The sequence below is a fragment of the Myodes glareolus genome, chromosome 5 (assembly GCF_982192425.1).
Source record: "Myodes glareolus chromosome 5, mMyoGla1.1, whole genome shotgun sequence".
Taxonomy (NCBI): domain Eukaryota; kingdom Metazoa; phylum Chordata; class Mammalia; order Rodentia; family Cricetidae; genus Myodes; species Myodes glareolus.
In genome coordinates, this window is record NC_142030.1 from 58878763 (window position 1) to 58906009 (window position 27247).

Genomic DNA, 27247 nt, shown 5'->3' on the forward strand with positions numbered 1-27247 from the left:
GCAGCAAAAGTACTTTATGATCTCAGTTTCTTGTTCTTGAGCTGTCAAATTCTGATACTATATATAATAGTCAGTGCTGCTTATATCAGCACTCCAGTTCTTTTAATTAATACTTCTTAAGAATAATGAAAGGTACAGCATAAAAGTTATTAAGATGAATAATAGATACACTATATCTTACTGTGTAGGTATTATAGAAGGTGTTAAAATGTGCATTAGGGAACAAAAATGTGCCTAAGTTCTCATACTAATGAATTTATAATAACTTTGATATATTTTGCTTTGCCGCTCTAAGGAGTAATGAGTTTGTGTGTTAATTACATTGAAAACTCTGATTTAATTACTTGGAATTAATTTGTACCATTTATGGTACAGAATTAGTCAACCTATGTATTATAAATATCTGTTCCAGCAATGGTAACCATAGCGCATTTGCTAATAATAGATTTAAGCCTCTGTAATATACATGTGGTATTTGGAACAAATTTAGGGGACTTGATTTGTTATTCCATGCTATATTAATAGAAAGAAAGTCAGGCAAAACTGACTGCTCAGATTTTTTCCCCTGGGAGAGATCTTTTCTATACTTAAAAGAAGAAAATTTAACAAGACTATTTGATCAGATTACAATAATGGTATACATTAATAAAACAATTTACTGACTATGAATTCATACTACATACAGTACTATATATAGCCTAGGATGTTTTTAAAGCAAAAACCAATAAAAAAAGGAAAATAAAATGCCTTGATATATATAATGTCTTTTTATTTTGATTGATCGTGTGTGTGTGCCTGTGCACACACATGCAAGCATGCCACATGGAAGACAGATAAAATTTTGTGACAGTTCTCTTTCCACTGTGCAGATTCTGAGGACTGAACTCAGATTGTTAGGCTTGGAGGTAGTCAATCACTTTACCAGCTGGCTCATTTTGCCAGCCCTTTATGTATAGACATAGATTTTTTTTTAAGATACCAAAATTTAGCAATAAATCAAATGGTAAAATGAACTTTAATATGAAGCAAAACTATATGAGGAAGAAAATACATTGTGAGTTTTATAAAAGTCAGTTGAGGCTTATTTATCTTTCATATAAAGTTTCAAAAATTTGAAAATTGAAGCAGGTTCTTTTTTGAGTAAAAAACTTAAGAGTGGTGTCAGTGTGTGATAGTGCATACCTTTAATCCCAGCACTCAATGGGCAGAGACAGGCAGATGTTCAGAACCAGTCTGGTCTACATAGTAAGTTCCAGGCAAACCAGGGCTACACAGTGAGACCTTGCCTCAGAAACAAACAAACAATGTAAAGTGATTATATGGGTTTTGTGAAATAATAGGATGCTATCCTCTCATTCCGCATATCTTTCTAATTAACTTGTACTAGGTCTGGAAGCCAACTTACTACTGGTGATAATCTTTAAGGAGCTCAAGCTTACCAACTGTGAAGTTGAGAAGCATTCTCTTCTCTTTCTTACTAACCAGTTTTCTTGGCCCGCTAAGGCCTACATGGTCCAGTATTTGAATCCCTTAGTGCTACCACTCCATGTACAATGATCTCCTCACCTGAAAGGGATGTATTTTATGTGTACTTATGTGTTTATCATAGCATCATATAAGTAAAGCATCTTAGTCAGTTGTTTTGCTTGCTTGTTTTGCCCTTGAGCAATGGTCTCCTGTGCCCAGGCAGTCCTCAGACTCTGTGCAGCTGAGGGTAAACATGAACTTTTAGTCCTCCTGTGTCTGTCTCTAAGATGCTGGGATTACAAGAGTGTGCCACCACACCCAGTTCATAGAGTTTTGGAGAAGGAACCCAGGGCTTTGTGCATGCACTCTACAAACTAAGCTATATTCCAACCCTTAATAAACTTCAATCTGTAGCATGCCTTGTGTTCATGTACTAGTGCTACTTCTGCCTTACTCTGTTCTAGAAATGTTATTAGGAACTATAACTAAAAGTTATTAGGAACAGTTAATAAGAAAATAAAGTCTGTTTTATTTGCCAGTTAAATAAGCATTGGTAATGAGGAAAGATGAGTTGGCTTAAGGCAATTTTTTCATTTCAAAATATATGTTACAAAAATATAGAAGGAAAATTATGAAATTTAGCAAAAAGGTAATTTTAAATTAATTAACAGTTATTAAAACCTTCTCTTAGGAGCTAGAGAGATGGCTCATTGGACTGAATTCATTTGCAGAGGACCCAGGTTCAATTCCATGTACGCATATGGTATCTTACTACTGTTTATAACTCTAGTTCCTGGGTATCTGACACCCTCTTCTTACCTTTACAGATACCAGGCATGTATGTGATACACATAAATACATGAAGACAAAAAAACCACACACACAAAACAAAGATAAATAAAAATTTTAAACCCTTATACTTAACTGTTATATGCATTTTTGTGTGTGTGTTGACAGTAATTGATCCATTTTCTCATAATAGATGTTACTACTATCAGGATAGAAAAGTGCCAAAATTAGCTTTATTTTTTTTTTCCTGGGGATGGTGCTTAGAAGCACTCAGAATGGTTGAGCATTTGACATGTGGTCATGAGCTTTGTTACAGTATGGCCTCCAGCTAGCTTGTCCTGAATCCTGCTGATGGGTTCTATACTGGGAAGATCAGGGGCCACATGTGGTCTGTTCCTAGGTGAAGTTCAAGGTGTTTGTGCTGTGGTACCTAAGGTCCTTATGAACTTGTCTAAAACTAAAGACCCTGTAGTAGTTAACTGTGTGCTAATTGTGCCTATGATAGATCAAGTGTTCTTTCCTTTTTGAGGAGTAAACAATCATTATGAAAATGTTAGAGTCAGAAAGTGAAGTAAGGTTTCTTTATTAAAGTCATAAAACCAAGGCTTGTTCTGTTTTGACAAAGGTATAAAAATTAGTGTATATGATTTTAGTTTGTTAGTTTCTTAAATATAAAAGGTATGTTTTTCATGATGTGTTTTGCCTATCAGTAAATTATAAGGGGCCAACAGATGGCTCAGTTGGTAAAGGAGCGGGCCATGTCAGCCTGATGACCTGAGTTTAATTCCTATGTCACACTGTGGGAAGGAGAGGGCTGACTCATAAAAGTTAACCTCTGACCTTCTGTGTGCTATGGTATGTGTGCCTGTACTTACACACATACCATAGGTACAGGTACAATAACAATAAAGTACATTTAAATAAGTTACAATACTGCTGACAAATGATACTTCTTCCATTGTCTTTCCACTTATTTAAATTTTTTAGATATAAGGTGTTCAAAAGATACAAGACTTAGATTCAAGAAATTGTAAAAGTAGAAAGTTTATGAATTATTTCATTGACTGGCAGATATTTTCTTCTCTTTTTAAAACATAGAAGTCAAGAGAATTCTGTGAAAGGCTGTGAAAAGTGAGCCAACAATACCTAGTTTCTAAGTAAAAGTTGAGAACAAGTCACTTTGCAGAAATAATAATCTACAAGTTTTGTGGAATGGGAAGGACCCAGACTCATAATCACAGGGAATATTATATATTAGTCAATCTTTTCTTTTCCTTCCTTCCTTCCTTCCTTCCTTCCTTCCTTCCTTCCTTCCTTCCTTCCTTCCTTTCTCTCTTCTTTTCTTTTTTCCTGTTTTTGTTTTGTTTTGTTTTAGACAGGATTACTCTCTTTAGCCCTGGCTATCCTGGAACTGCCAGGTTGGCCTTGAACTTAGAGATTCACCTGCCTCTACCCTCAAAGACTGTAATTAAAGACGTGTATCACCACACTGGCAATATTTATTGCATTATTTTGAAACACCAAATAATGTCAACTTCACTTTTAAATTGTTGTTTAAAATAAATCATATAAAAGAGTTAGAGCTTGGAACATAACTTAGTGGTAGGACAATTGCTTAGGTATGCATAAGGCCCTGGATTTGGTCCTGCAGTGCCACAGGAAAGCTATGATTGCTAGATGTTTAAGTCGTGGTTTTCTCTTTTACTGAAGGCAGAAAGGCTCAGCTGTAAATCTTTCATCAGAGTTTTATGTGGAAGTTCTGATTTAAAATGCAAATGGCTGGGAATCTAGCAGTGATTGAATTTGCAGGGTCACAGGAGGGAAAAAAAATCATTCAGATGAAAAAGTAAAACTGTTGGAATTTAGCTTGCTCTTCATGCTAACCCATAGCTTCTCAGCTCTGAAACAGAATATGGACCAACCAACTCTAAAAGTAGGTTTTTACTTAAGATTTATTTTTCTTATTTTTAATTATGTGTGTGTTTGTGTCTGTATGTGGGTATGTGCACATGTGCCAGACCCCCATGGAACTGGAGTTTGAGGTGCTTAGAAGCTGCCCAACATGGGTGGTGGGAACAGAACTTGGGTCTTCTGCTGCTGTATTCGTATACACTCTTAGCTACTGAACCATCCCTCCAGCCATCCCTCCTAAAAAAAAAAAAGTTTTGACAACTACAAATGATAATCCTTCAGAGCTAAATTTAAAAGTTTAGTTTTCAATTTTAGAATCTATTACTTTAAGATACTTTTAGTTTTTAAAAGATGTATTTATTTTATGTATATATGTGCACAATATGCTGCAATGCTATTAGCAGCCAGAAATGTTGCAGAGGGTTGTGACCACTATATGGGTGAGGAGAACCCAATTGCAGGCCTCTGCAAGAGCAGCAAGTGCTCTTAACCACTGAGCTCTCTCTCCTGTCTTAGTTTTTTTGAAGTACAGTTTTGTCTAGAAGTCAGGAAGTATATTAGTATACTGTAAATCATTTAGGGATTAGATTATAACTTTTTTTCTAAGCTCTTAGGAAATGCAACATAATTTACTACAAGTCAGTGATTTTGTTGTTGTTGGCAGTGTTTTGAGATAGGATCGCACTATATCCCCAGGTGTTCTTAAACTTGTGATATCCTGACTCATCTTTCTGCGTGTTGGAAGTAGTCATGAAGTTTGGTTTGTTTGTTTGTTTGTGACTTGTTTAGTTTGAAATATGCTTTTGCTACCTAGCTCAGGTTGGCTTTGAACTTGTCCAAGCCTTTTACCCTTCTGAGTGCTGAGATTACAAGCATGTGTCACCAATAGTCAGGCTGATCATTTTTGAAATTGTATTTATCTATCTGGGGGTGGAGGTGTGCTACAGCATATGTGTGTAGGCTGGAGGACAACTCGCAAGGGATCAGTTCTGCTGTATGGGTCCTAGGAATAAAACTCAGTCAGGTTTGGAGGCACTTTTTTTTTAATCCTAAAAAGAAAGGTTTTTTTCTTTATCTCATTATTATCTGGGTCTAAGACTAATTGAATTTCTGTCTCTTACGTTATGACAAGAATGAACCTTGGGTAATTCATTTGACTATTGTCTGAGTCTCCCAGTTACCAGTTTATTTAAGTACTGTAGCTATCCTACATAACAAACAGATGGCATAGAGATGGGATAGATAATGTGTATATATAGTTTTAATACTTGTGAGAGAGTACCATCTTATTTATAATATATATTTAGGTAGTGTAGTATACCCCAGTTAACAGAAATGCATAGTGATAGGATAGCTAAATATATAGTCCTTAATATTTGTAAGAGACTATCGTCTTATTTATAGTATATTTTTTCCTCAGAAAGTCTTTATAGCAAGACCATTTAAAGTAGACAGTATTGAGGATTCTGAGGGCTGTTTGTCCATTTGTCAAATGAATGCCCTGAATAACTGCAGCATTCCGTATATGGCTAATTTAAAGCCTAGGTCTTTTTTTCCATTTCAGGTCCCCTGAAGTCATGGGTTGCTGGCTCCTGCTCAGAGTGACAACACCCTGTGGATTCTACTGGTCCTGGCCCAACCACCACAGAGCCGCACTGGAGCATGGAGCCAGCCTAGAGAAGAGGGTCAGGTAGGAACTGTTTTTTCACTTTATGGCACAGTTTTGCTGATTGGAGAAAAGTAACTTTTATACCCCGAAAGGGTATAAAACATTGATGATTATTTTTAAAAAAGGGCTTTTCAAAACTGAGCCATATTGGAAAAAATCAGCATTTAACATGTCATGTGCAAGCAGGCCCTGTGTACTGTCAACCTCCCCACAATGCTCACAATGACAGCCAGGGTAGCACTTCTGAGATGGATGATTGGAACATGTTTTAGGCTTTGTACATTAATAAATCAGGCATGATATTGACCTAATTCTGAAATCCTTTGTTAATTACCTTAAGTGTTTGAACCCTAAGGAAAACAGTAGTGAATCTTAGGATTTTAAACTGTAATTCCATAGTTTGAAGACAATTTCACATCATTCTTTTTCAGTCAGTACCAAAGCACTGAAAAGCAGCAGCTAGTAGTTACATGAACTCACATTTCCCTGTGTGTTATGTAGCTTACAAGGATCATCTCATTAAACGAATACTGCATCCCTTTCTATAGATTAAAATGAGACTCAAGACAATTGAAATAATTTGCCCAGGGTTACAATATTAGTGAGTAAAAGTCATTCAAACCCAGGTAATATGGCTGAAGAAGTCTTGTTATATGTTAGATTATAATCTTTTTTTATTTTTCTGCAATTAAAAAAATTCTGGTATTTAAAGGACTTAAGGATTTTCTTACCAAACTGCAAATTTGGAAGAAATACACAGTAAATGACATTGCATTTAGTACCGAATGAACTGTTACTTAATATTTATTTCAACCTTTACAATAATATAATTCAAAATATTTTAAATGTGTTGACTTGCCATATTGCTTTTAGTAGTGGACCATACATTCTGATTTTTATTTGGTAATAAAGCCTTCTAAAACATCTCACATAAATATGGAGTAGAATAGACAAACAGTTGCAGCAATGAATTTAAGCTTCTTACATTTTTGTTGTTACTTTTTATTCTGTTGGTTATTGTGTTAATATTTGGAAGTATTTCTGTAACAGGAGTTATAGGTATTTATGAACACTTAGTATTAGAAATGCATGTTACTTAACATATTTATGTTACAGAAAAATATTTCTAAAAGGAGTTGCATATTCCTAAGATTGTACATAAAGTAAATTCAGTAGGCAGAGAGTCATAAACATTAGCCTTTAAAAGATTTTGGGCCAGCAAGATGCCTCACTGGGTAAAACCTGATACCAAGCCTAACAACTGGAGTTCAAGCTTCAATTCTTCAGAGAATTGACTCCCAAAAGTTGTCTTTTAACTTCCAAGTATGAGCTAGCTGTAGCTGTGCATACCCACACACAATAGACAAGCACATAAAGCCAATAAAAATGTAATTTGAAAAATTTTAAGGAATAGAATAACAAATTATTCTTAGAGATACTGTTACAGGCTAAAGCAGTATAATGAAAATGTTTTAATTGATAATGGGGTTCTGTTGTTGGTTTAATGTAAGTTTCATTGTTTTAAATACTGTCAGACTAAAGTACAGTTTTGTGGAGATGATAGCATTAAAGATCTTCGTTGGTGTGTATTTTAGTGATACTTTCTAAATTTTATTAAAAGAGCAAGATACATCTTACTTCAAGAAGATTTATGCATTCCATAATGTAGAAAAACAGTATTTGTGAAGTACATATCTTAGTGGCCTTAGAGTTGTCTTGGCGCTTTTAATTATTAAAGGAGAGCATAGAGAAATGTGTAATGAATATAGAGGGGCGGGTGGCAATATTAGATTTAAAATGAATCAATGAGAAATCATTTTAAAGAGAAAAGTATGGTAGGTTAAGGAACCAGTGAACACTACCATTCCCACTTTCCTTTTTTTGTGTAGTAAAGAACTTAACCAAATATTACAGTCAAGAGATGATAGATAAGGATGGATAAAAGCTTCAGACTTTAGAATAATGTCATGGTTTATCAATCAATTTGATAAACCTGGTATGATATTAGAATATGGAAGACTTCAGGTTAGTAGAAATGATGCTGGTAGCAAGCTTCAGTCTTCAAATGGAAGCAAGCAAATGGTGTAAATTTGGTATGAAACCAGGGTGTACTGGGAAATTTCCCTTACCTATTCCGCTAAGGATGATCTGTACTTAACACCTGTTTGGAGGAAATGAAATGTTGTTAGGATCATAGCTAGTGCTCAATGAGACATGAACAACATTCATTAAGAACTAGGGCAGAAGAGCTTAGAAATGAGGGATCATTTTCACACTTGAGGTAAAGCCATGTTTGTTACCCACACTTTCCCTATTTGCTGTAGCTCTATTGGGGCACTGAGGCTTCTCTATGTTAGGTATGCTTTGTCCAAAAATGCTTGGGATCAGAAGTAGCAACTTGGGGGAATAGTTGCTTATACCTAATAAAGTGTCTGGGGGAAGTACTCAGGGCTAAGCAGGAAATTTGTTTGTGCTTTCTGTACATTTGATGCAAATATCAGAGGTAATTTTATGCAGTGCTCTTAATGTATATATATATTCTGACTGCATTCTACCATAGGTCAGCAGTGAAATTCTCTACTTGGGTCATGTCATCACTCAAAACATTTTGGATTTTGCATTTTCAGATTTTTTGTTTTGTTTTAGACAAGGGATGTATAACATACATTCTCCAGTAATTTTGTTAAGGTACTATAGCCATGAGCTGATAGGGAGAAAGAAGAATCTGCCTAAAATGTTGCTGATTATTAGAATTAAAGCTTGTTAACACCAGGCAAATGCCTTTTCCATTGCAGTCCTTTATTCCAGTGTTTCCTAAAGACTAGAACCCAATAATGAAATAAATTCTCACATGAAGACCCAGTTTATCAAAAAGATCAAAATAAAGTTGTACTGTTTGAAGCCAAAGTAGAAAGTAGAAAGCACAAACCATTAAGCTTTCTTCTTGCTTTTCTTTTTCTACTAGGTACCCTATAAAGAAGCCTAAGCTTTCACAGAGTATAGTTTCATTATGCACAATGTACCATAGAGTTTTTAAAGTTACATGTTTCTTTGAAGGTATTTAATTCATTGACTATTTTCCCTACAAACCACTTTTTGTTAAACTTTTTGTTCATGGTATAGCAAGCAACATCTCATAGTGTCTAGTGAGCATCTCATTTCATGCTTTGAACCTCCCAAAGCAGGATGAAAGCCATCTGAAGAGCTGATGAGGGAATTTAAGAAAGGCAAGGTGTCTTCTGCTTAGAGGAAATACCCTGTTTCTGATTATCTATCTGGCACTTTATATCTGTGCTAAATGGATTTGATTAAAGGTGTGTGCATGGAAGTAGAATATTTTCTCAACTCAGTCAGTCTCAAGATTGCTAAATGCTTGCCCGGAATAACACCTTAAGCACATGGCCCTGCTTACTCGCTGCTTGGAAAACACACCACAGTACTTACTCCTCTTCCCCACCCTTATACATTTGTTTCTTAAGCTTAGAGATTATCATGACATTGCTGTGCAGTTTTCTGCTGCTTACTTTTAAGTTGAAATCTCATTTTTGTTTCAGATTCTCCTTCTTCTGTGGTTAACAAACAGCTCGGATCCATGTCACTTGATGAGCAACAGGGTGCGTGCAACAGGAGATGCGCTATGCCCATCCATCCATAGTTTTATTGCAATGCATAAACAAAGTTCTTTCTTGCTTTTGCTTAGCATATCATTTTGATTATGGTCTTCATTAGTATTTTATGGACTAATTTATCTTGTGTGGTATTGTGCACAAAAGTCTCTCATGGCTTGAACAAATTATGTTCTGTGTAAGCTTATTTCTGCCTTCAACATTTTATAACAACTCTGAAGTCTCTCCTTCAATAGTTTGTAATGAATATAAGATACAATTTTTCTTATAGCTGTATATCATAAGATCATATAGAACTGTGGTTTAAGGTTAGCATATTGCCCTGTTGTCCATTAGAAGTTATTTGAACATAGTAATATTTCATATTACTAGGTTGCTATGGTAATGACATTTGGTTTTGTGTCATACTTAACTGGTGGTGAAACTCAAGATAGGTTGATTTTTTTTTGTTTCTGTTGTTTTGTTTTGCTATTTGAAACAAGGTCTTATATGTTGCCCAGGTTGACATTGAACTGCCAGTGGTTTTGCTTAGCCTTCCTCCTGAGTGCAGGGACTACGCTGAGTCCTACCCCACTCAGCTCTGATGCTTTTAATTTTAAGCTTTTGTGCTTATAAATCCAAAGTTTGGAGTACTACACAGCAGAAGAAAATAACGAGAGCTTAAATTTTGCAGGAAAATGGGTGAAGCTAGAAAACATTATTTTGAGTGAGGTAACCCAGACACAGAAAGACAATTATCACATGTGCTCACTCCTAGGTGGTTTTTAAACATAAAGCAAAGAAAGCCAGCCTAGAAACCACAATCCCAGAGAACTTAGACAACAATGTGGACACTAAGAGAGACTTAAATAGATATAATCTACATGAGAAGTAGAAAGTAGAAAAAAACAAGATCTCCTGAGTAAATTGGGAGCATTGGAGACCTTGGGGGAGGACTGAAGGGGGTACAGAGAAAAATGTAGAGTTCAATAAATATCAATAAAAATGTATAAAAAATAACAAAGTTATATTGAAAGGAAGCTGGGCCACCAGCAGGTAAACCGCTGCACTTCCACTGGTAGTTTTTTGAAGAAACAAAGGCCTAAGGGGAACTCAAAGCAATCATGGGTTTATTGGTCAAGCTTTATTACTAGCAGATCTGATACAGTACAGAGAGGAATTGGAAAAGGATAAAGAAGACAAAGAAGAGGTACATGAAAAGAAGGATCTAGAAAGGAAGATTATAAGAAGTACTTTAGGACTTTCTTGAAAATTAAGGCAAAGAACTTACTATGTTAACTCATAATTCTCTAAAGTACTCTAAGCACTTTGTGATAGAATAATGTTAGTGATACTAAGCCCCCCAAAATAACTTTAAATTATTTATTTATATATTTATAGGTGGTATGTATGTATATCAGGGGTCCATGCCATGGTGCAATCCTGAGTAGTGATCAGGGGGTAATTTTCAGGAGTCAGATCTTTCTGTCTCCTGAATGGGTTCCAGGGATTGAACTGAGGTCAGACTTGAAGTTACTGCAAGCATCTTCACTGCTGAGCCATTACCGCTGAGCCATCTCACCAGCTTGACTTCAGCTATCTCAGTTGAAGAGGTAATAGATTTCATGAGTAGCTAATAGATTTCATAATTTTTTTAAAAAAATTATGAATAAGCATGAAATCTGGAAGACTTGATAGGCTGAAATATACATAGGAACATACATACATAGGAAGGTAACATACATAGGAAGGCTCACTGTTGATTGAATGAAGAAATTAATATTTCTATAGTGTCTGATATGAAATAGGTCTAATTCTAACTGTCCTAGAAAAATATTCATAAACCAAATTAGAACTTCTGTACTTTCAGTCTTAAATAATTTATTTCTAAATCTTTTGGTGGCATGTATTGTTAGTAGGTGTTTTGTTTTCTTCTTGTTGTTGCTTTCCTCTTCTTAAAAAATAAAGCTAGGCGTGGTAGTTCTTGCCTTTAATTCCAGCACTCAGAAGACAAATGTAGAGAATTGCCTTGAGTTAGATTGAAAATCTGTGTTAAAAAAAAGGCAAAATACAATGTGGAAAATGGTGTGAGGGAGGAAAAGAAAAAAATAGAGTAAATGAATTTGAGAATTACAAAATTAACTATGTTTTATCTTTATACAGAGTAATAAAATGTGATACAATTATAGCATCACATATTACACTGTAGCCAGATTTATGTTTAGTTAGCCCTTAGATGGTAGTTCATTTTATATATGGTTTTAGGACATAAGAAAGGTAAGGTTTAAGTTTAACTCCCACAGATTTGGCCTCAGTGCATGGGTGAATGGTGATGCCATTTAGTGAGGGTGACTAGCCCAGAGATAGAAATTAGGAGGTGTTTTTTTTGGTTTGCCATGTAGCCATATAACCTCTAGAGAGGTTGTATGTGGTCAAATATCAATTGTGGTTAGCAGAAACTACATTGTTAAAGGCCATTGTAAATGTAGTTTTGTGATATGATCTATGAGCATAAATGGCCTAGCAATGGGTAAGGCTTACCTATGGCAACATGTGTTATCTGAGGATAAGCTGTACTTGAGAAGTTAAGACAGCCTGCCCCGTCACCAGCCTGTCACTTCTGGTCTAATGCAATAACTCTGTAACTGACTGTGTCATGTCTACTCAAGCCACAGGCTATTCTTTACTAGCAGACAGGATGAACCTTTGAAAAGTGAATATATACTCATACCATTTTCCCGACTGAAGTTTCTATAGCCCTTGAAAACTACTGAAGTTCACACCAAGTCTTAGAAGCCACACATGAACCAGCCCTTCTCTCACTGACCTTACTTTTGGCCATTCTGCTCACTCACTGTGTTCTTGTCAAGTCGCCTCAGTCTCCTAAGCTCTGCTCAGTCACTGTGGTCTTGCCTAGTAGCCTTCAGTCTGCTAACATGGTGCTCGCTTACTGTGCTCTTACCAAGTAGCCTGCCTGCTGACACTCTTGAGCTCCTTTCCTTCTCAGATATCTTACAAACACTGTTCCCACACCCAGGCTGCTTTGTTGTTAAGCAATTTCAACTTCTCCATTAAGCATCAATCTCTTTAAAAAATTGACTTCCCAATATGCCCCCCTTTTCCTCTTTGTGGCTTATTATTTGCTCTCATTAGATTTACAGCCATGTATTTATTTGGAGACTTGTTTAGTATATACCTCTCTCCATATTCTATGTGTGTTGTTTTTATTCGTTGTTGTATATATGCAGTGTGTGAAGTCATACCACTTTTATTGGTACCAATATTTGGTCAGGTTTTTTGAGGGATGGCTTGTTGTGATGAGATGGGGTCTTACTTTGGTCTTGGCTGGCTTGGAACCTTCTATGTAGACCAGGCTGGCCTGGAACGTTCAGATATCAGTCCACATGCCTCTGTTTCATATACTTGGATTAAAGGTGTGCCATCATTAATTCTTTAAGTGATCAGAGATATGGAAATTATTTTAGTTTGGAAAACTCAACATAATACCCAGTTTTACATATTGGAAAGTTCATTGGGCAATATTATAAATGAATAAATAAAAGATAAAGATTGAAGAGTGTCAGACCATAAAAGAAATTATTGTAATAATCCAGGTAAGAGACAATGAAGAATCCAATCTAAGGTAGTAGGAGTGGGAAATGAGTAAATTTTAAAAATCTTTGTGGAGTAGAATGAATGGAACTTGGACTTGGGATAGATTGCTTGTCTTATCTAGGAGTGTAGATTATGTATCTAGCACTACAAAATAATGACAGTAATGGTAACAATAAGAGATACTTTGAAACTGGTTAGCCAGAAATTAATGAGAAAATTATGTCTAGGTATCTTGATAGGATTATAGTAAACCATCAGAAAGACAGAACTTTCTGAAAAAACAGATAGGGAAAAGAAGCTATGGACGAGATCCTTTGGCTGTGGGTGGGGGATAAGCGTATTAGTCTGTTTTCTCTTGCTATTAAGGAATACTTAAGTGCTGGCCATGGTGGCATATGTCTGTAATCACAGTACCTGGGAAGCAGAGACAAGTGGATCTCAGTGAGTTCCAGGCCAGCCAGGTCTACATAGTGAGACTCTGTCTTTAAAATATATGTATGTGAAAGGGCAGAGGAGGGAGAAAAATAGAGAGGGCAGGGGAGAGGGGAGACTGAATAACACATAAGGGAAGGGTTTTGACTCACAGCTCTGAAAGTATCTACTTTGCTTTTAGTTAGGGTCACGTGCTGCTCCATGAATTGCCAAAGAAAGGAGGGACAAGCAGAAGTGTATTGAAAGCAGCTGTCAAGTGGGAAAGCTAGAGAAAGCTAAGGAAACCAAATTGGGATGGTAACTGCTTACCCTACCAGTACCTTCCTCTGAGGAGAAACTCACTCCTGTAAGGTTACAGTAATCCCCACTGGTGAGGATTCTGTATTCATGATCCTCCCTATACTGCTGCATAGACAGACAGTGATGTATTTAATTATCCAAAGAAAAAATTAATCAGTTAGATTGAAATTGAACATTATTAGTAACCATTTTATCTTTGGTAAGTACCCCATAAAGAAATCTAGGAAATACTATGAGAAATAAGCGATATGGAAAGTGCCTGATCACCTAGGTGGTGATAAATGCACATTCTACAGCATAAGTGTCAGACTTTAAAAGAAGTAAAATATGTAGTCAGAGGTCTGACTTTGCTGCCTGGGCTGAGACAATCCTATTTCAGCCTCCAAGATAGCTGGGACTACAAGAGCGTATTCCCCATTCCTGACTTTGTCTCAGTAGTTCCTACTTCCTTTCATCAATATGCTTTCAAAATAAAATTATAAGAAAAAAAAACAACACATTGTTATATGAGAAATACTTTATCATATTTATAAAATTTAAAGTTGTAGACAAACATATGGGTGGTTCTCCTATGCTAATTATGGGGAAACCACAATGGTATCTATGACACATACTGTATAATATATATCATTTATATGTATGTTCATATGTATGAATATATTATGTATATATGTATATAAAACAATATAGATGTATTTGTGCACTTATATGTACATGTAAGTGTGTATATTATATGTGGGTGTGCATGTATCTACATATATGGTATGTGTATATATGCATATATATAATATGTAATATCACACACACACACACACACACATATATATATATATATATAAATTTTATTTTGAGACTGGTCTCACTATGTAGCTCTGGCTCATCTAACTCTTAATATGTAGACCAGGCTGTCCTTTGAACTCACAGAGAACTGCCTGCCTCTGCCTCTTCAGTGTGGAATAAAGGTGTATGCTACCATCTCCCCTTTGAGTAATATATTTTTTTTAAAGAGTTTGGGACTCAGTATGTTCTCCATGCTGGTCCTAAACTAAATTCAAGTATTGCTGAGTACCTGAGACTATAGGCATGTGTAGCATGCCTAGGAAAGTGATACATTTAATAAGAATTTAATTTTTCTTTTTACTTCTGTATCTAATTGTTGTGCTTATTGTTCTTAAGAGAAAATTCTTATATTATTATTTATATTATAAAATTATTATATTATTGTATAAAATTATATTAAATGTACAAATATCTCTTTGGATGTTTAAGCCAATAGGTTTTTTCATTTCATTTTATTTTTTATTTTTTTATTTTATTTTATTTTTTTTTAAGAAAGTAGTTTTGTAAGAGTTAAAGTCTGTCATGACTGAGCAGATTACTTTATACTTACTATAGTGATATCATAGGTAGAAGGTGATAACTAAAAATCACTTGAGGTCATTTTACCTAAGTGGGCTTCCTGTGGTGTGAAAGCACTTACTTATAGGAGACAAGTGGGTACTCAGAACCTAGCAAAACTGATTTTACTAGTTCTTCTCCGGTAGATTGGGAAGTGGAAAATTGGATTTGCCATTAATTAAATATATATTTGCTTTAAAATCATACTTGTGTGTTATTGCAAAATTGAAATTTTAATATTATCATGAGAATATTACATTAATGTATACTTGTACAACACTGAGGATTGACACCAGGACCTTATGCATATACTAAGGAAGAGCTATATCCCTGCCCTTTATTATTACTTTTTGTGATTTTTTTTTATTTTTTGAGATTATAATGTAATTGCGTCATGTCCCCTGCTTTGCTTTCTCTGTGCTTTTTTTAATGACAGAGTCTAAGCTATGCAGCCTGACCTCACACTTGAGATCATTCTCCCTCCACCTCTTCAGTAGCTGGGTTTACTGCACTGTCTTGTCTGGTTCAAGTAGTATTTTAGGTAGCCGTCAAATACATAGTGAATTTTTTATTTTTAATAAGTGTCTAGTTTTTGAAGCCTGTTAAATTAATAAGAAATGTTAGTTCGGTATTTACCACCCAGAACACATCTATAAGTAGTATGTTTTAAATTCTGGTGGACAGAAGAGAGTGAAATGAGACTTCACACCAGATTCTGGGTATTTATTAGGTTTGCCATCTACCAGTTGGTTATTTGAAATGAAAATTTTTTTATTTCATGTTAGTTTTATTCTTCTATTAACCAGTCATTTTCTATGCTTCTAACTTAGTTATTTTCTAATTTGGAATTTTCTCTGATAATAGTTGACATCTACTAAGTCTATATGTGATCAGCTATATGTTAAGAATTTTACTTCTGAGCCAGGTGTGGTGGCTTTAGTCCAGCATTCAGGAATTAGAGGAAGGTGGATCTCGGATTCAGAACAACCCCCTCTACATAGTTCTAAGACAGCCAGGATTACATAAAGAGAACTTGGGGGCGGGGGAGAAAGGGAGAGGGAGGAAAAGAAGGAAGGAAACAGAGAGAGAGAGAGAGAGAGAGAGAGAGGAAAGAAAAGAAGGAATTTCACTTCTGTCACCTCCTATATTTTCATAATATAATGAGAATATTATCATTGTTATTTTCTGTTGTAGGAATCAGGACTCCAAGACACATATAAAAACAAGTAAAATAGTTGAGCCATAATCTCTTTATATGGGTTAGGATGGATAGGTATAGGTAGGTAGATAGATATTTAGAGTTAATACTCTGTGATTGCAACACTGAATTAATAATATTGAATTAATAATAATAATAGTAGTAGCAACAGTCTAAACACTTCATATCATACTTTTTGTACCAAACATTGCTTTGAACCGTTAGTTTCCTTAATCCTCACTGCATCCTTATGGAGTAGGTGTCCTTATCTTCGTTCTCCAGATGATGAAACCACGGCAAAAGAAAGTTAGGAAACTGTACACAGCTGGCGAACGTTAGGAATATGGTTCTGCCATGTATGGTTATGAATACTGTGTTCTTTCTCATCTGACAGTAAAGACAAAAAACTGTATTGTGGAAAGTATTAAAGAAAATGTGTATATTAGGTAATGAGTTTTGAAATAGTTTTTAGAATGTGTTTGCTATTCCTATTTAAAACAACTAAACAAGGTAGAGGAAATCTAAATGCTTATAAATATCTTTTAAATGGTATAAAAACAAATCATTAGTTTGTAGGTCTTTGAAGTATTTTTTATAGAAAATTTTAGCTTAAAGTATGCATTTTTATCACGCACAGTGAATTATATCCATTTACAGTATTTTATTATTGTATATTATGTGCATGTGTGTTTTGTCTGCATGTATGTCTGTGTGCCATGCGTGTGCCTAGTGCCCATGGAGGCCAAGGGAGTCAAGGATTCTCTGGAACTGGAGTTACAGATGGTTGTGAATTTCCATGTTGGTGCTGAGAATTAAATGCAGGTCCTCTGTAAGAGCAGCCAGTACTCTTAACCTCTTAGACATTGCTCCAGCCCCCAATTACATCCATTCTTATCTAAGGAATCGACATTCTCAGAAAACCCATCTGAATAAGTTGTGTATAGTCATGCAAAGCAGCATAACTCAAGAAGAGTAGAGTGAGGAGAGTTAGAAATGAATGCTAACCCTTGGTTATTAATGCACACTAGAACTTCATTTGAAGAAGTCAAATTCTGTATTGTATAGTGTTTCTACCAGAGACACAATTTATGTGCAGCTGTATGGAAATCATTAAACTCAGGAATCTGAAGTTTGAGTACCTAATAAAAGAGTCCATTCCATTTATACAGCAATTGGCCAGGTTTAGCCAAGGCTGATGAGTTCATTAAGAGTTGAAAGGAAAGTGTCAATCAACTATTCTTATTTTATGACTGTACTTGAATAATTTTGTAGTAGATGACTCTAGGAAAGAAATTGTGACTGGTTTTGGTTGTCTGGAGACTTCTTGCTGGGGAGAGTTTGGCAGGCTGGTGTATAAATGTTAATGAAATATTTCTGCACTGTTCCCTCTCTTCCTTGCTTTTGTTCACTATATTCCTATAGTAATAGTATATGAATATATGTAACCGTTTTTTTCATTTTCTTCAAAAAGAATTTTGTTGTTTTTATTTTTTTGTAGGGGTGGGGTTAGGGGTTTCCCATGAAGCCCAGAAGAGGGTGTTAGATCCCCTAGAACTAGAGTTACAGGAAGTTATGAGCCATCCAACATGGGTTCTGGGAATTGAACTCAGGTCCTCTAGGAGAGCAGTACACTTGCTTATAAACATAACCCCGCCTCTTTTCCCTCAGGACAGGGTCTCACTAGGTAGCCTTGGCTGGCCTGGAACTTGCAATGTAGACCAGGCTGACCTTAAACTCAGATTCACCTGCCTCTGCCTCCCTGGCACGGGTTTAATGATGTGTGCCACCATACCCTCCATTCCTTCCCTACCTTAGTGGAAAAATAAATAGCAACATATTTTATAAAATGTTCTGAGAACACCAGATCTGTCTTGATCACCCCAGGCTTTAGTCTCAGTTACAGCAACCTTAAAACAATAGTGTCTTTATTATCAATGGAATGAAAATCTCAATTGCATAACTAAAGGACAAAGTCATTTGTTTGGACAAATGACTAACAACTATAAATTTACTCAAGAGTAAAAGACTGACAGATGTAAAGTCTCATTCTTGATATTTTCCAGGGTAAAGTTCTGTGGTTTTACTGGAATGCTGTTCTGTAAAATGTCTCCTCTAAGACCCTTGTACAGTACTGAGGTGCTGACATTGTTATAGGCCTGCTTTGGTGGTGCACATCTTTAGTCCCAGCACTTAGGAGGCAGAGGAAGGCTGATCTCTGTGAGTTCAGCTCCAGCCTGGTATGCAGAGTGAATTCTCAGCTAACCAAGGCTCCAAGGTGAGACACTGATGAAAGAGAGAGGGAGAGAAAGGGGAAGAGTACATTATTATAGATTATTAGTTCATTCCTAGTGGCTGTTTATATTAAAAATGGAGTCCAAAAAATAGAATAGAACTAAAGTGATTTTTTTATAATTTGGGATGCCAGCTTTGTCTTTACACTTTTATTTAAAAATAAGAATCATGTAAGTCAAGATTTCTCACAGCTTAGAACTTAAAATGAAATGTAAGCATTGAGCTTTTTTGGTTCCCTTGTCTCTTGGGGCATGCTCTCTCCTTTCTGCTCCAGTGGTTTATTGAAATGCTGTTGTTTCCTGGTTATAAGCTAGACCAGAGGTTCTGTGAGATTCTTTCAGTAGGTGCTCCAGTATCTTCCAAAGTAAAGAGAAGGTATGTTCTTCATTGTAACAAGTTAAGAACCTGCATGGGCCTGTGCATCCCATGTTTATTCCCTGTGTATTCTCATGTTTCCACAAGCTGTTAATGACCATCAAATGGGAAGTTTTTTTAAAGTTCTGTTGGATTTTGTCCTTGGTTATCCTTTCACTCTTTGGGGAAAGGGCTTTGAATAGTCTCTACAATTTCTGTGACTTTGATTTGCCATTATGTTTGATTGATTGATTAATTTAGAGACAGGATCTTACTAAATACCCTTGGCAGGCTTAGGACTCACTATATGTACCAGGTTGAACTCAAATTTAGAGCAATTCACTTGTCTTTACCTCTTGAATGCTGGGGTTATAGATGTATGCAGCCATGCCCAGCCAAATATGAAGTTTTTTTTTTTTGAAAGACGGTCTCATTCTGTAGGCCAGCTGGCCTGTTTTTAACTGTAGAACACAGGTTTGCCCTGAAATCTTGGAAGCCCTCCTGTCTTTGCCTCTTAAGTGCTGGGATTATAGGTGTGAGCACCATGCCCACCTTTATTTGCCATTTTGAAAAAGACATTATATATTGTAGAATACCCTATAAAATTTTAAGGTGAAATTATTGTCCATTACTAAGAAATAACTTCTTTGCAAGATCAGTTAAGAATAAAAGCTGAATTTATCATAAAATATTGAAGCAGTTTTAGAAAAATGTCAAAGTATATTAAACTGCCGCCTTGCCAAGAACTCAGCAGCATCTGCCTGAGCAGCTCTGTGCAGAGCCTTGAGCCCTTTCGTCTTACTTACACTCTAGCCGCTGCTAATCCTTCTGGTGTTCCAGCAACTAAAAAGTAAATCATGGGTATTTTTTAAGTAAGGTACCAGTTTATTATGTCTGTCATTGCATGTTAATAGCTTTTGATTCCTTAATGAAAGGGTATGGTTTTCAGTGTATTTGATTTCTCTCTAAATCTCAGGGAGTCATGTATACCATGCTAGAAATTAATAATGTTGCTTTGAAGTTTAAAGGAGAACCTAACATGAATAAAAATTATGACAAGAACAACCTAACTTAGTTCTTTTAAATTTTAGGAAATGTCATATTTTTTACGGGTTTCAGAGACTTTTTCAAATGTTTTAAACACAATTTTCAGATAACAATAATGAAAGGCTGAGCCCCAAGCCAGGGACAGGTGAACCAGTTTTAAGTTTGCACTACAGCACAGAAGGAACAACTACAAGCACAATAAAACTGAACTTCACAGATGAATGGTAAGTTAAATGTTTGTGAAGACGCTCTTAGCTGTTTTGTAGAATTATAGTAGATCTGCTTTTTCTGTACTTTATGGTTTGTTTTTGCTATACTGTATTGGTTGTGAAACTGCAGTCTTGCCTTAAATTCCTTGAAGAACTTGTAAATACACAGCGTAGCGCTCTGCAGAGAGAGCTCATTCTCAGAGGATCAGAGCCCATGTTGTACAAGCATGAGGACACGAGTTGGAGCCCCTAGCAGCTGTGTAAAAAAGCTGAGCACGGCTGCACATGCTTGTACATGCCTGTAACCCTAGCACTGGGAGGCAGAGACTGGGGATCCCTTGAGCTCACTGAGGAGCTTCCCGTTCAGTGAGAGACTGCCTCACGCCAGTAGCTGGAGAGTGACAGAGGAAGACTCCTAACCTCCTCTTCTAGCATGTGTGCGTGTCACACACACACACACACACACACACACACACACACACACCCCCTATGTGCACACAAAACAAAATGAATCAAACTCAAAAAAACCTACAGGTCAATAAATCCACCTGCTGTTTGGGTATGAAGCCAGGCCCAAGAATTTGCATTTCTAAAAATGTAGCTAATTGTATTTGTAATCCTGGGATGTTGTGATAAAAAACACAAACAATAATATAATCACCTATATTAAAGTGTTTTAGTCTATGTTCTTTCTCTCTCTATATATGTGTGTGTGTGTATGCATATATATGCATGATTTTTGTTTTGCATTTTAGAATATAATTTTAATTATGCTGAGTATAACCCATTCTGAATTTGTTAAACTTAACTTTATAGTAAGCATTATTAACTATAACTAAACATTATTTTCCTTTGGTTACTTGTACTAATTGTATTTTACTAGTCCATTCAGTTGGGATGTTCTAGATTACTTATTTATTCTCTTTTAATTAGAAAATGAACTTAACATTTTTAGCCCATTGAGGGAAAAGTCTTTCTTTTTCAAACTTTTTCTACTTTCATCATTATATCTGTGAGATATATTTCCAGAGATAACTATATTTAGATCAAAAGATACTGCCAATTTATTTTTAAAAGGCCTTCTCTTTTTATATTTTAGTAAGTTTATGAACAAGCATATTTTATTCTTCTGTTTAATATATTTTTAATCATGATTTTAAAATAATTTTACTTGTTATTTAATTTATTATTAGAAAATTTGGACTTTTATACTCATCTAATGCTATATATTTTGTCTTTAGTGACATTTCTGATTTTGTTCATATATTTATTTAACTGATTCTTATATTTAAAAAACCAATTTATGTAAACATTTTATTTTTTCCCACTCTCTAGAGGCCTTTTGGTTGAGCATTATCCAAATATTTTTATTTAACCTTATTTAATTTGCAATTTATAAATGTTTGGTGACAATAGGGTATTTCTAAATATATAATTATGTGCTGGAATAATTATATAAAGCATTATATAGTATTTATATAAATTATTTATAATAACATAATTATCACTAAAATATTAATATATTAAGTCATACTAATATATTAAATTTATACAAATACATCATATACTATTATACTAATATAAGGTATATTATGTACAAATTATATATCACATGTTAATATATTATTAACATATAATTATATGTTGTATGATTGATTAATATGTGATTATATGTTAATTTATTTAGTTCACTGGCTTCCATGTGTGTTTATGTTTGAATGTATTTTACAACAATACCTGATTAAATAGGATTTCAAATGTTGTTGAAGACCTTCTGTGGGCCAAGGGTGATTCTAGACATTGGAAATGCATAAGAAAAAAATAGTTTTTTAAAAAAATCTGTGCCCTCTGAAACTTACATTCTAGGTGGAGGAAGCAGACAATAAGTACACTAAATAAGTATACAGTATAGCATTTGGAAGGCACTAAATTCTATGGAAGAAAATAGAGCAGGTAAGGACAATCGGGGAAACCTAGGGAAGGTCAGTCATCAGTGAGAAGAGGGCATGCATGTAGGGGAAGAATGTTTGAGGTAGAGAGACATCCTGCCCAATGTTTGAGCAAGGCAGGTCTGGGTGTTCAGGGATCTTTTCGGAATTCGTGTATGTGAAGTGGAGTGAACAGAGGAGAGACAAAGGAGCAACAGATGAGGTCAGCCAGGAAAATGAGGAGGGTGTTTAAAAACATAAAAGATATTTTTGGTTCTTGTGTTCACATTGTACCATAGTAGAAGCCAATGCCTGTTAAAAACTCTGACCATAAGCAGAGTGAACATTAGCTATGGGCTGTGCCAGAATGGGATCAGTAGAGATTGTCAAGAATCCAATTGTAGGTGTGTGTTTGAAGACTAAGTCAGGGGAGTCTCTTTACTATAGCATTTAAAGCATGATGTCTGGGCTTCATTCCATGATATAAAATTTAACATGAGGTTCTCATATTTATTCTTTGCTCCCTCTCTTTTCTACTCTCACCCTTCTGTACAAGACTGCGTTCTTGGAAAGAATGTCTTCAGACACTTCTAAGTTTTGCTCTCTTCTTTTTTTTCTTGAATGCTAATTTCACTCAAAAATGACCATATATTGTCATTCATTAGTTTGTCAAATACTACCATTTTTATTTTTTAAAATATTCAGCTTATATTGTTGAGAATAAAGCAGAACATTACAAACTATGCATCTTTCCTTTATTTTAGTATATGTGTTGCTTTTGTTTTTAGTTTCTTTAAAGACAGTGAGGCAGTTGAGTACACTACAAAGTTGGGCTCCAACTTGACAGCCTGAGGAATCTCTCTAAATCTCAGTTTTCTAAAATGGGAATGGCCTTTTTTAAAAAAGAAAAAAAAAACAACTTATTTTTAAGGTTTGTTGTAAAGATTTAACAGGATTTTTGCAGAGAAAGTACCTTAACTTTAGCACATTTTGCATATGATAAGCCCCACATAGCTCTAACAATAATCTTGTAAAAATCATTATTCTGCTGTGCTCTCTAGCCTTTCTTGTTGGCGTATAGAGCCATGGTAGAACCAGGCGGGGGTGACCGCATTTGTTTTACACCTGTCACCTTGTTTCCCAAGTTCCGTGTTTGTTTTCTAGTTTATTCACAGGACTTAAGGTTTCTGCCTGTAATCTTCATGTTTTATAAAGCCTGTTCTTCCCAGAGCTAGGGAAAACCTTCTCTCATCTTACTTTTGTGTTTTGTCTAGTTTTATAGTAAAAATACCTACTTATTAATTTGGGAATTTTTTCCTAGCAAGTGTGATGCTGAGTTATAGCATTGGCTCTCCACATGCTGTCCCTTTGTCCCAGTGCCATTTGTTGTGCTGCTTCTCATTTCACTGTGGTGTAGAGTGCTCTGGTCACTCTGCTGAGTGTGTTTGCTTGAGTAGTGTAACTTTTCCTATGTTAGCACCATAATATTTTAATCGTCATAACTATTGTACTCTAGCATTTTATTTATAGCTTTCTCGGTGAGGGAAAAAAATTGTAGCATATTTGGTTTTATTTACCAGAGTTGCTTTGCATTCTCTCCTGGTTAGAAGGACATTCTCAGGGGCTTGAAAGACAGGGGCTCATCCGTCAAGGACGTTTACTGTTTTTCCAGAGGACCTGAGTTTGGTTCTTAGCACTCATTTGGTGGCTCACAAAAATCTGTAACTCCATATCCAGAGGATCAGATGCACTCTTCTGGTTGCTTCACAAACCAGACACCCATGTGGTAGGTACATAGACATACATGCAGGCAAAACAACCATATATTAAAAATAAGAAGGAAGAAAGAAAAAGATTCATGTTATTTAAAGAAAAAAGAAACAGCTTAAAATATTTAACTGAAATAATCCTATTGCGACAACACTTTAGGCTGGGTCACAATCCTGACATTTCTTTTTCTGCAAAAAATACCCATGTAGGTACACATTCTTTAAAATAATATCATATTTTATCGATACTTTTAAAAATATGAAATTGACTTTTATAATTTGCTTAAAAGGAATTTTGCAAAATCTTTGACAAAAGTCCCTAGTAATTTGCCTTTTTACATTTGTCTGTTTTCTGCATGTGTATATATGTGTGGGTGTCCATTATGGCACAGATGTGGAAGCCTGAAGACACCTGGGGTTGTCTTGACTCTAGTGGGTTCCAGCCTTCAAACCCCGAGCATCAGGATTGACAACAAGCACATCATCCACTGAGCCATCTCACTGACTCTAAATTTGATTTTTATATTTCAAATTGTTATACAGATGTTATACATCTTCCTCTTTCCTTATCAACCCTCCCCTTATACATACATATGCATGATTTCTTATGGAATACATACTAAAAATTATTTTTTTATTGCTATAGCCAGAAATGCTAATGGGACTATGGCCATCATCAGATGGGTATTAAAACTGAAATAGAAAATATAATCTCTTTTTACAGAACTGTAATGCTCTGTAAACACACACACACACACACACACACACACACACACACCAGGACTGACAATGTTTCACTGGTGGCTTCCATTCATCTCAATTTTTAAGCATATACAACATTAGAGTATAAGAGGAGGTATGATTAAATTCTATAAAATCATTAATTCTTTAGATAGAAAGGGAGACAATATAATTCACTTAAAATTCAGTGGAAACTGGGACTGAAAGTGTGACATATTAGCATGTATGAAGTCCTATGTTTGAATCTACATACATGCACATACACACAGTCTCATTAAGGGGCATGTAGAAGTGTGTAGCATATAAGAAACATCAAAATAGTGAATTAAAGTGCCCTCATTTTAAAAAATCTAAGATGATGTGTGCTAGAAGCCATCATGATTTCTTTTTTTTAATGACTTTTCAAGTACTTATGTTCTGAATTTTATAATATGCTTTTAAGTTGTAAAATATAAAGTTAAATCAAAATTCTTTTGTTAATTCTTGGTGGAATCACGTATCTTCTTGTAATACAGGAGCAGTACAGCCTCAAGTTCCAGAGGAAATGGGAACCATTGCAAATCTGAGGATCAGGAGGAACCATCTGTCCCACAGAGTTCTACACAAGCCCCTGAAGGAGACAGTGAAACAGGTTAGGTTATTTTTTTTTCACTAAGCAGAAACCTCAGTGCTGAATAGCCACCTTTTCTTTTCTACTCCCCAACAATGGTTCATTTTTGTTTTTTCTCTGTAGAGTGAGATTTTTGTTTCACTTTTAAAATGTATTGTGTGGGGAAATGCCTGTGGAGGTCAGAGGACAACTCTGTGAAGTCTGCTCCCTCCTTTCACCTTGGCTTGGGTTCTAGTGGTCAAGCTCAGGTTTCCAGGCTTGCGCTTAGCAAGTGTCTTTATCCTCTGAACCAATTTGTCGGACTCTGGGGTGAGATTTTATTTGAATGTTAAAGGTTTCTGTCACCCAGACAGAATTCAAAGCCATTTATTTAAAGGAAAGTTGGGATGTTATGGTTATATTTATTTTTCTCTTAAAAGCTAGATTTAATGATGATGAGATTTTATTTGAATGTTAAAGGTTCCTATCACCCAGACAGAATTAAGAGCCATTTATTTAAAGGAATGTTGGGGTGTTATGTTTAGTTTTCTTTGAAAACTAGATTTAATGATAATTTTGTTTAACTCCAGGAGCTCCTGAGGAACTATCAGAGAAAGGAACATTTTCAGAAAACCTCACTCAAAATCAGATAGATATAGGTGAGTTGTCTCTCTGTCTTTAGGAAATTGGCTCATAGACAAACCTAAACAGTGTTAATCTGTATAAATCTCTCCAGAGAAAAAGGTCACTTCCAAACGATGACTGTGCTATTTCCTGTCTTTTAAGGAACTCAGACTTAATATTAGAACATGTCAGTTCCTATGTTTAGTATGTAATGATAAACACATGACTAACTTATACACGACTTTGTTCTCTGGCAGCACAATCTACTAACCTCCCAGCTGAGCCATTGGATCCTAATTCAGGAGAAAGGAATGACCCAACTCCTGACAGCCCGTGTGGGGTTCCAGAAGTTACTTTGTCTGAAACAGGCAAGGAGGCTTCCGAGCAGACTGGCAGTGAGAGTGCTGCCAATCAGACTAGCACCAATCCTGAACTCCCATCTCAAACAGAAGCCATAGAGCCTTTAGCTCAGGAAGACACATCAACCAGGGACTCTGCTCTCCAGGACACAGATGACAGTGATGATGACCCAGTCCTGATCCCCGGTGCAAGATATCGAGCAGGACCTGGTGATAGGTTGGTATGTTTTTAATTAGCATAGCCTATAAAATATGCAATACACAAGAGCTTGTTTGAAGCCAAATGAGGCTCTTCATTTTTACAGTTTCAAGAGGTGTCACAATCATATATGACACATAGAATTTTTTTCTTTTTTTTAAAGATTTATTTATTTATTGTATATACAGTGTTCTGTCTGTATGCTTGCTGGCCAGAAGAGGGCACCAGATCTCATTACAGATGGCTGTGAGCCATCGTGTGGTTGCTGGGAATTGAACTCAGGACCTCTGGAAGAGCAGTCAGTGTTCTTAACCTCTGAACCATCTCTCCAGCCCGACACATAGAATTTTTAAACTGCAAATGAGTCTACATATTCTTTGAGCAAACTGAATGAAGTGAACAGAAAGTGTCTTTGCTCAGTATCTTGTGCCACTAAGGCTTATGCCTCAGTGTTTGGATCAAGAGAAGGGATGTTGAGAATGACTGCCAGGATGATTATGAGGTTGAGGTGACATTTAGTGTTGTCAGATTGTCTTGTAGAGATTATGACTCTTGGTTTTTGTTTGTTTGTTTATTGAAATGGGAGTTGCACTGGGTAGCCCTGGCTGGCCTGGAACTTGGTCTGTAGACCAGGCTGACCTTGAACTCACAGAGATCCATTTGCCTCTGCCTCCCAAGTGCTGGGATTAAAGGTGTGCACTACTAAGCCTGCTTTTTATTTTATTTTTGTTTGTTTGGTTGGTTTTTGCATT

At 35.7% G+C, this 27247-nt stretch overlaps 1 protein-coding gene across 6 annotated transcripts in view; it reads left to right on the top strand.

Annotated features, from left to right (window-relative positions):
* Dcaf6 (DDB1 and CUL4 associated factor 6) overlaps window positions 1-27247 on the top strand; it is a 117149-nt gene that overhangs the window by 66191 nt on the left and 23711 nt on the right. For 4 of the 6 annotated variants that reach the window (XM_085687980.2, XM_048421357.3, XM_085687981.2 and 1 more), the window contains 5 exons: window positions 9391-9450; window positions 20184-20301; window positions 25240-25355; window positions 25904-25972; window positions 26195-26513. In XM_085687980.2, the coding sequence (XP_085544106.1) occupies window positions 9391-9450; window positions 20184-20301; window positions 25240-25355; window positions 25904-25972; window positions 26195-26513 (682 nt within the window). The remainder of the gene's footprint in view (window positions 1-9390; window positions 9451-20183; window positions 20302-25239; window positions 25356-25903; window positions 25973-26194; window positions 26514-27247) is intronic. The other 2 variants (XM_085687982.2, XM_048421359.3) reach the window with 1 other exon arrangement.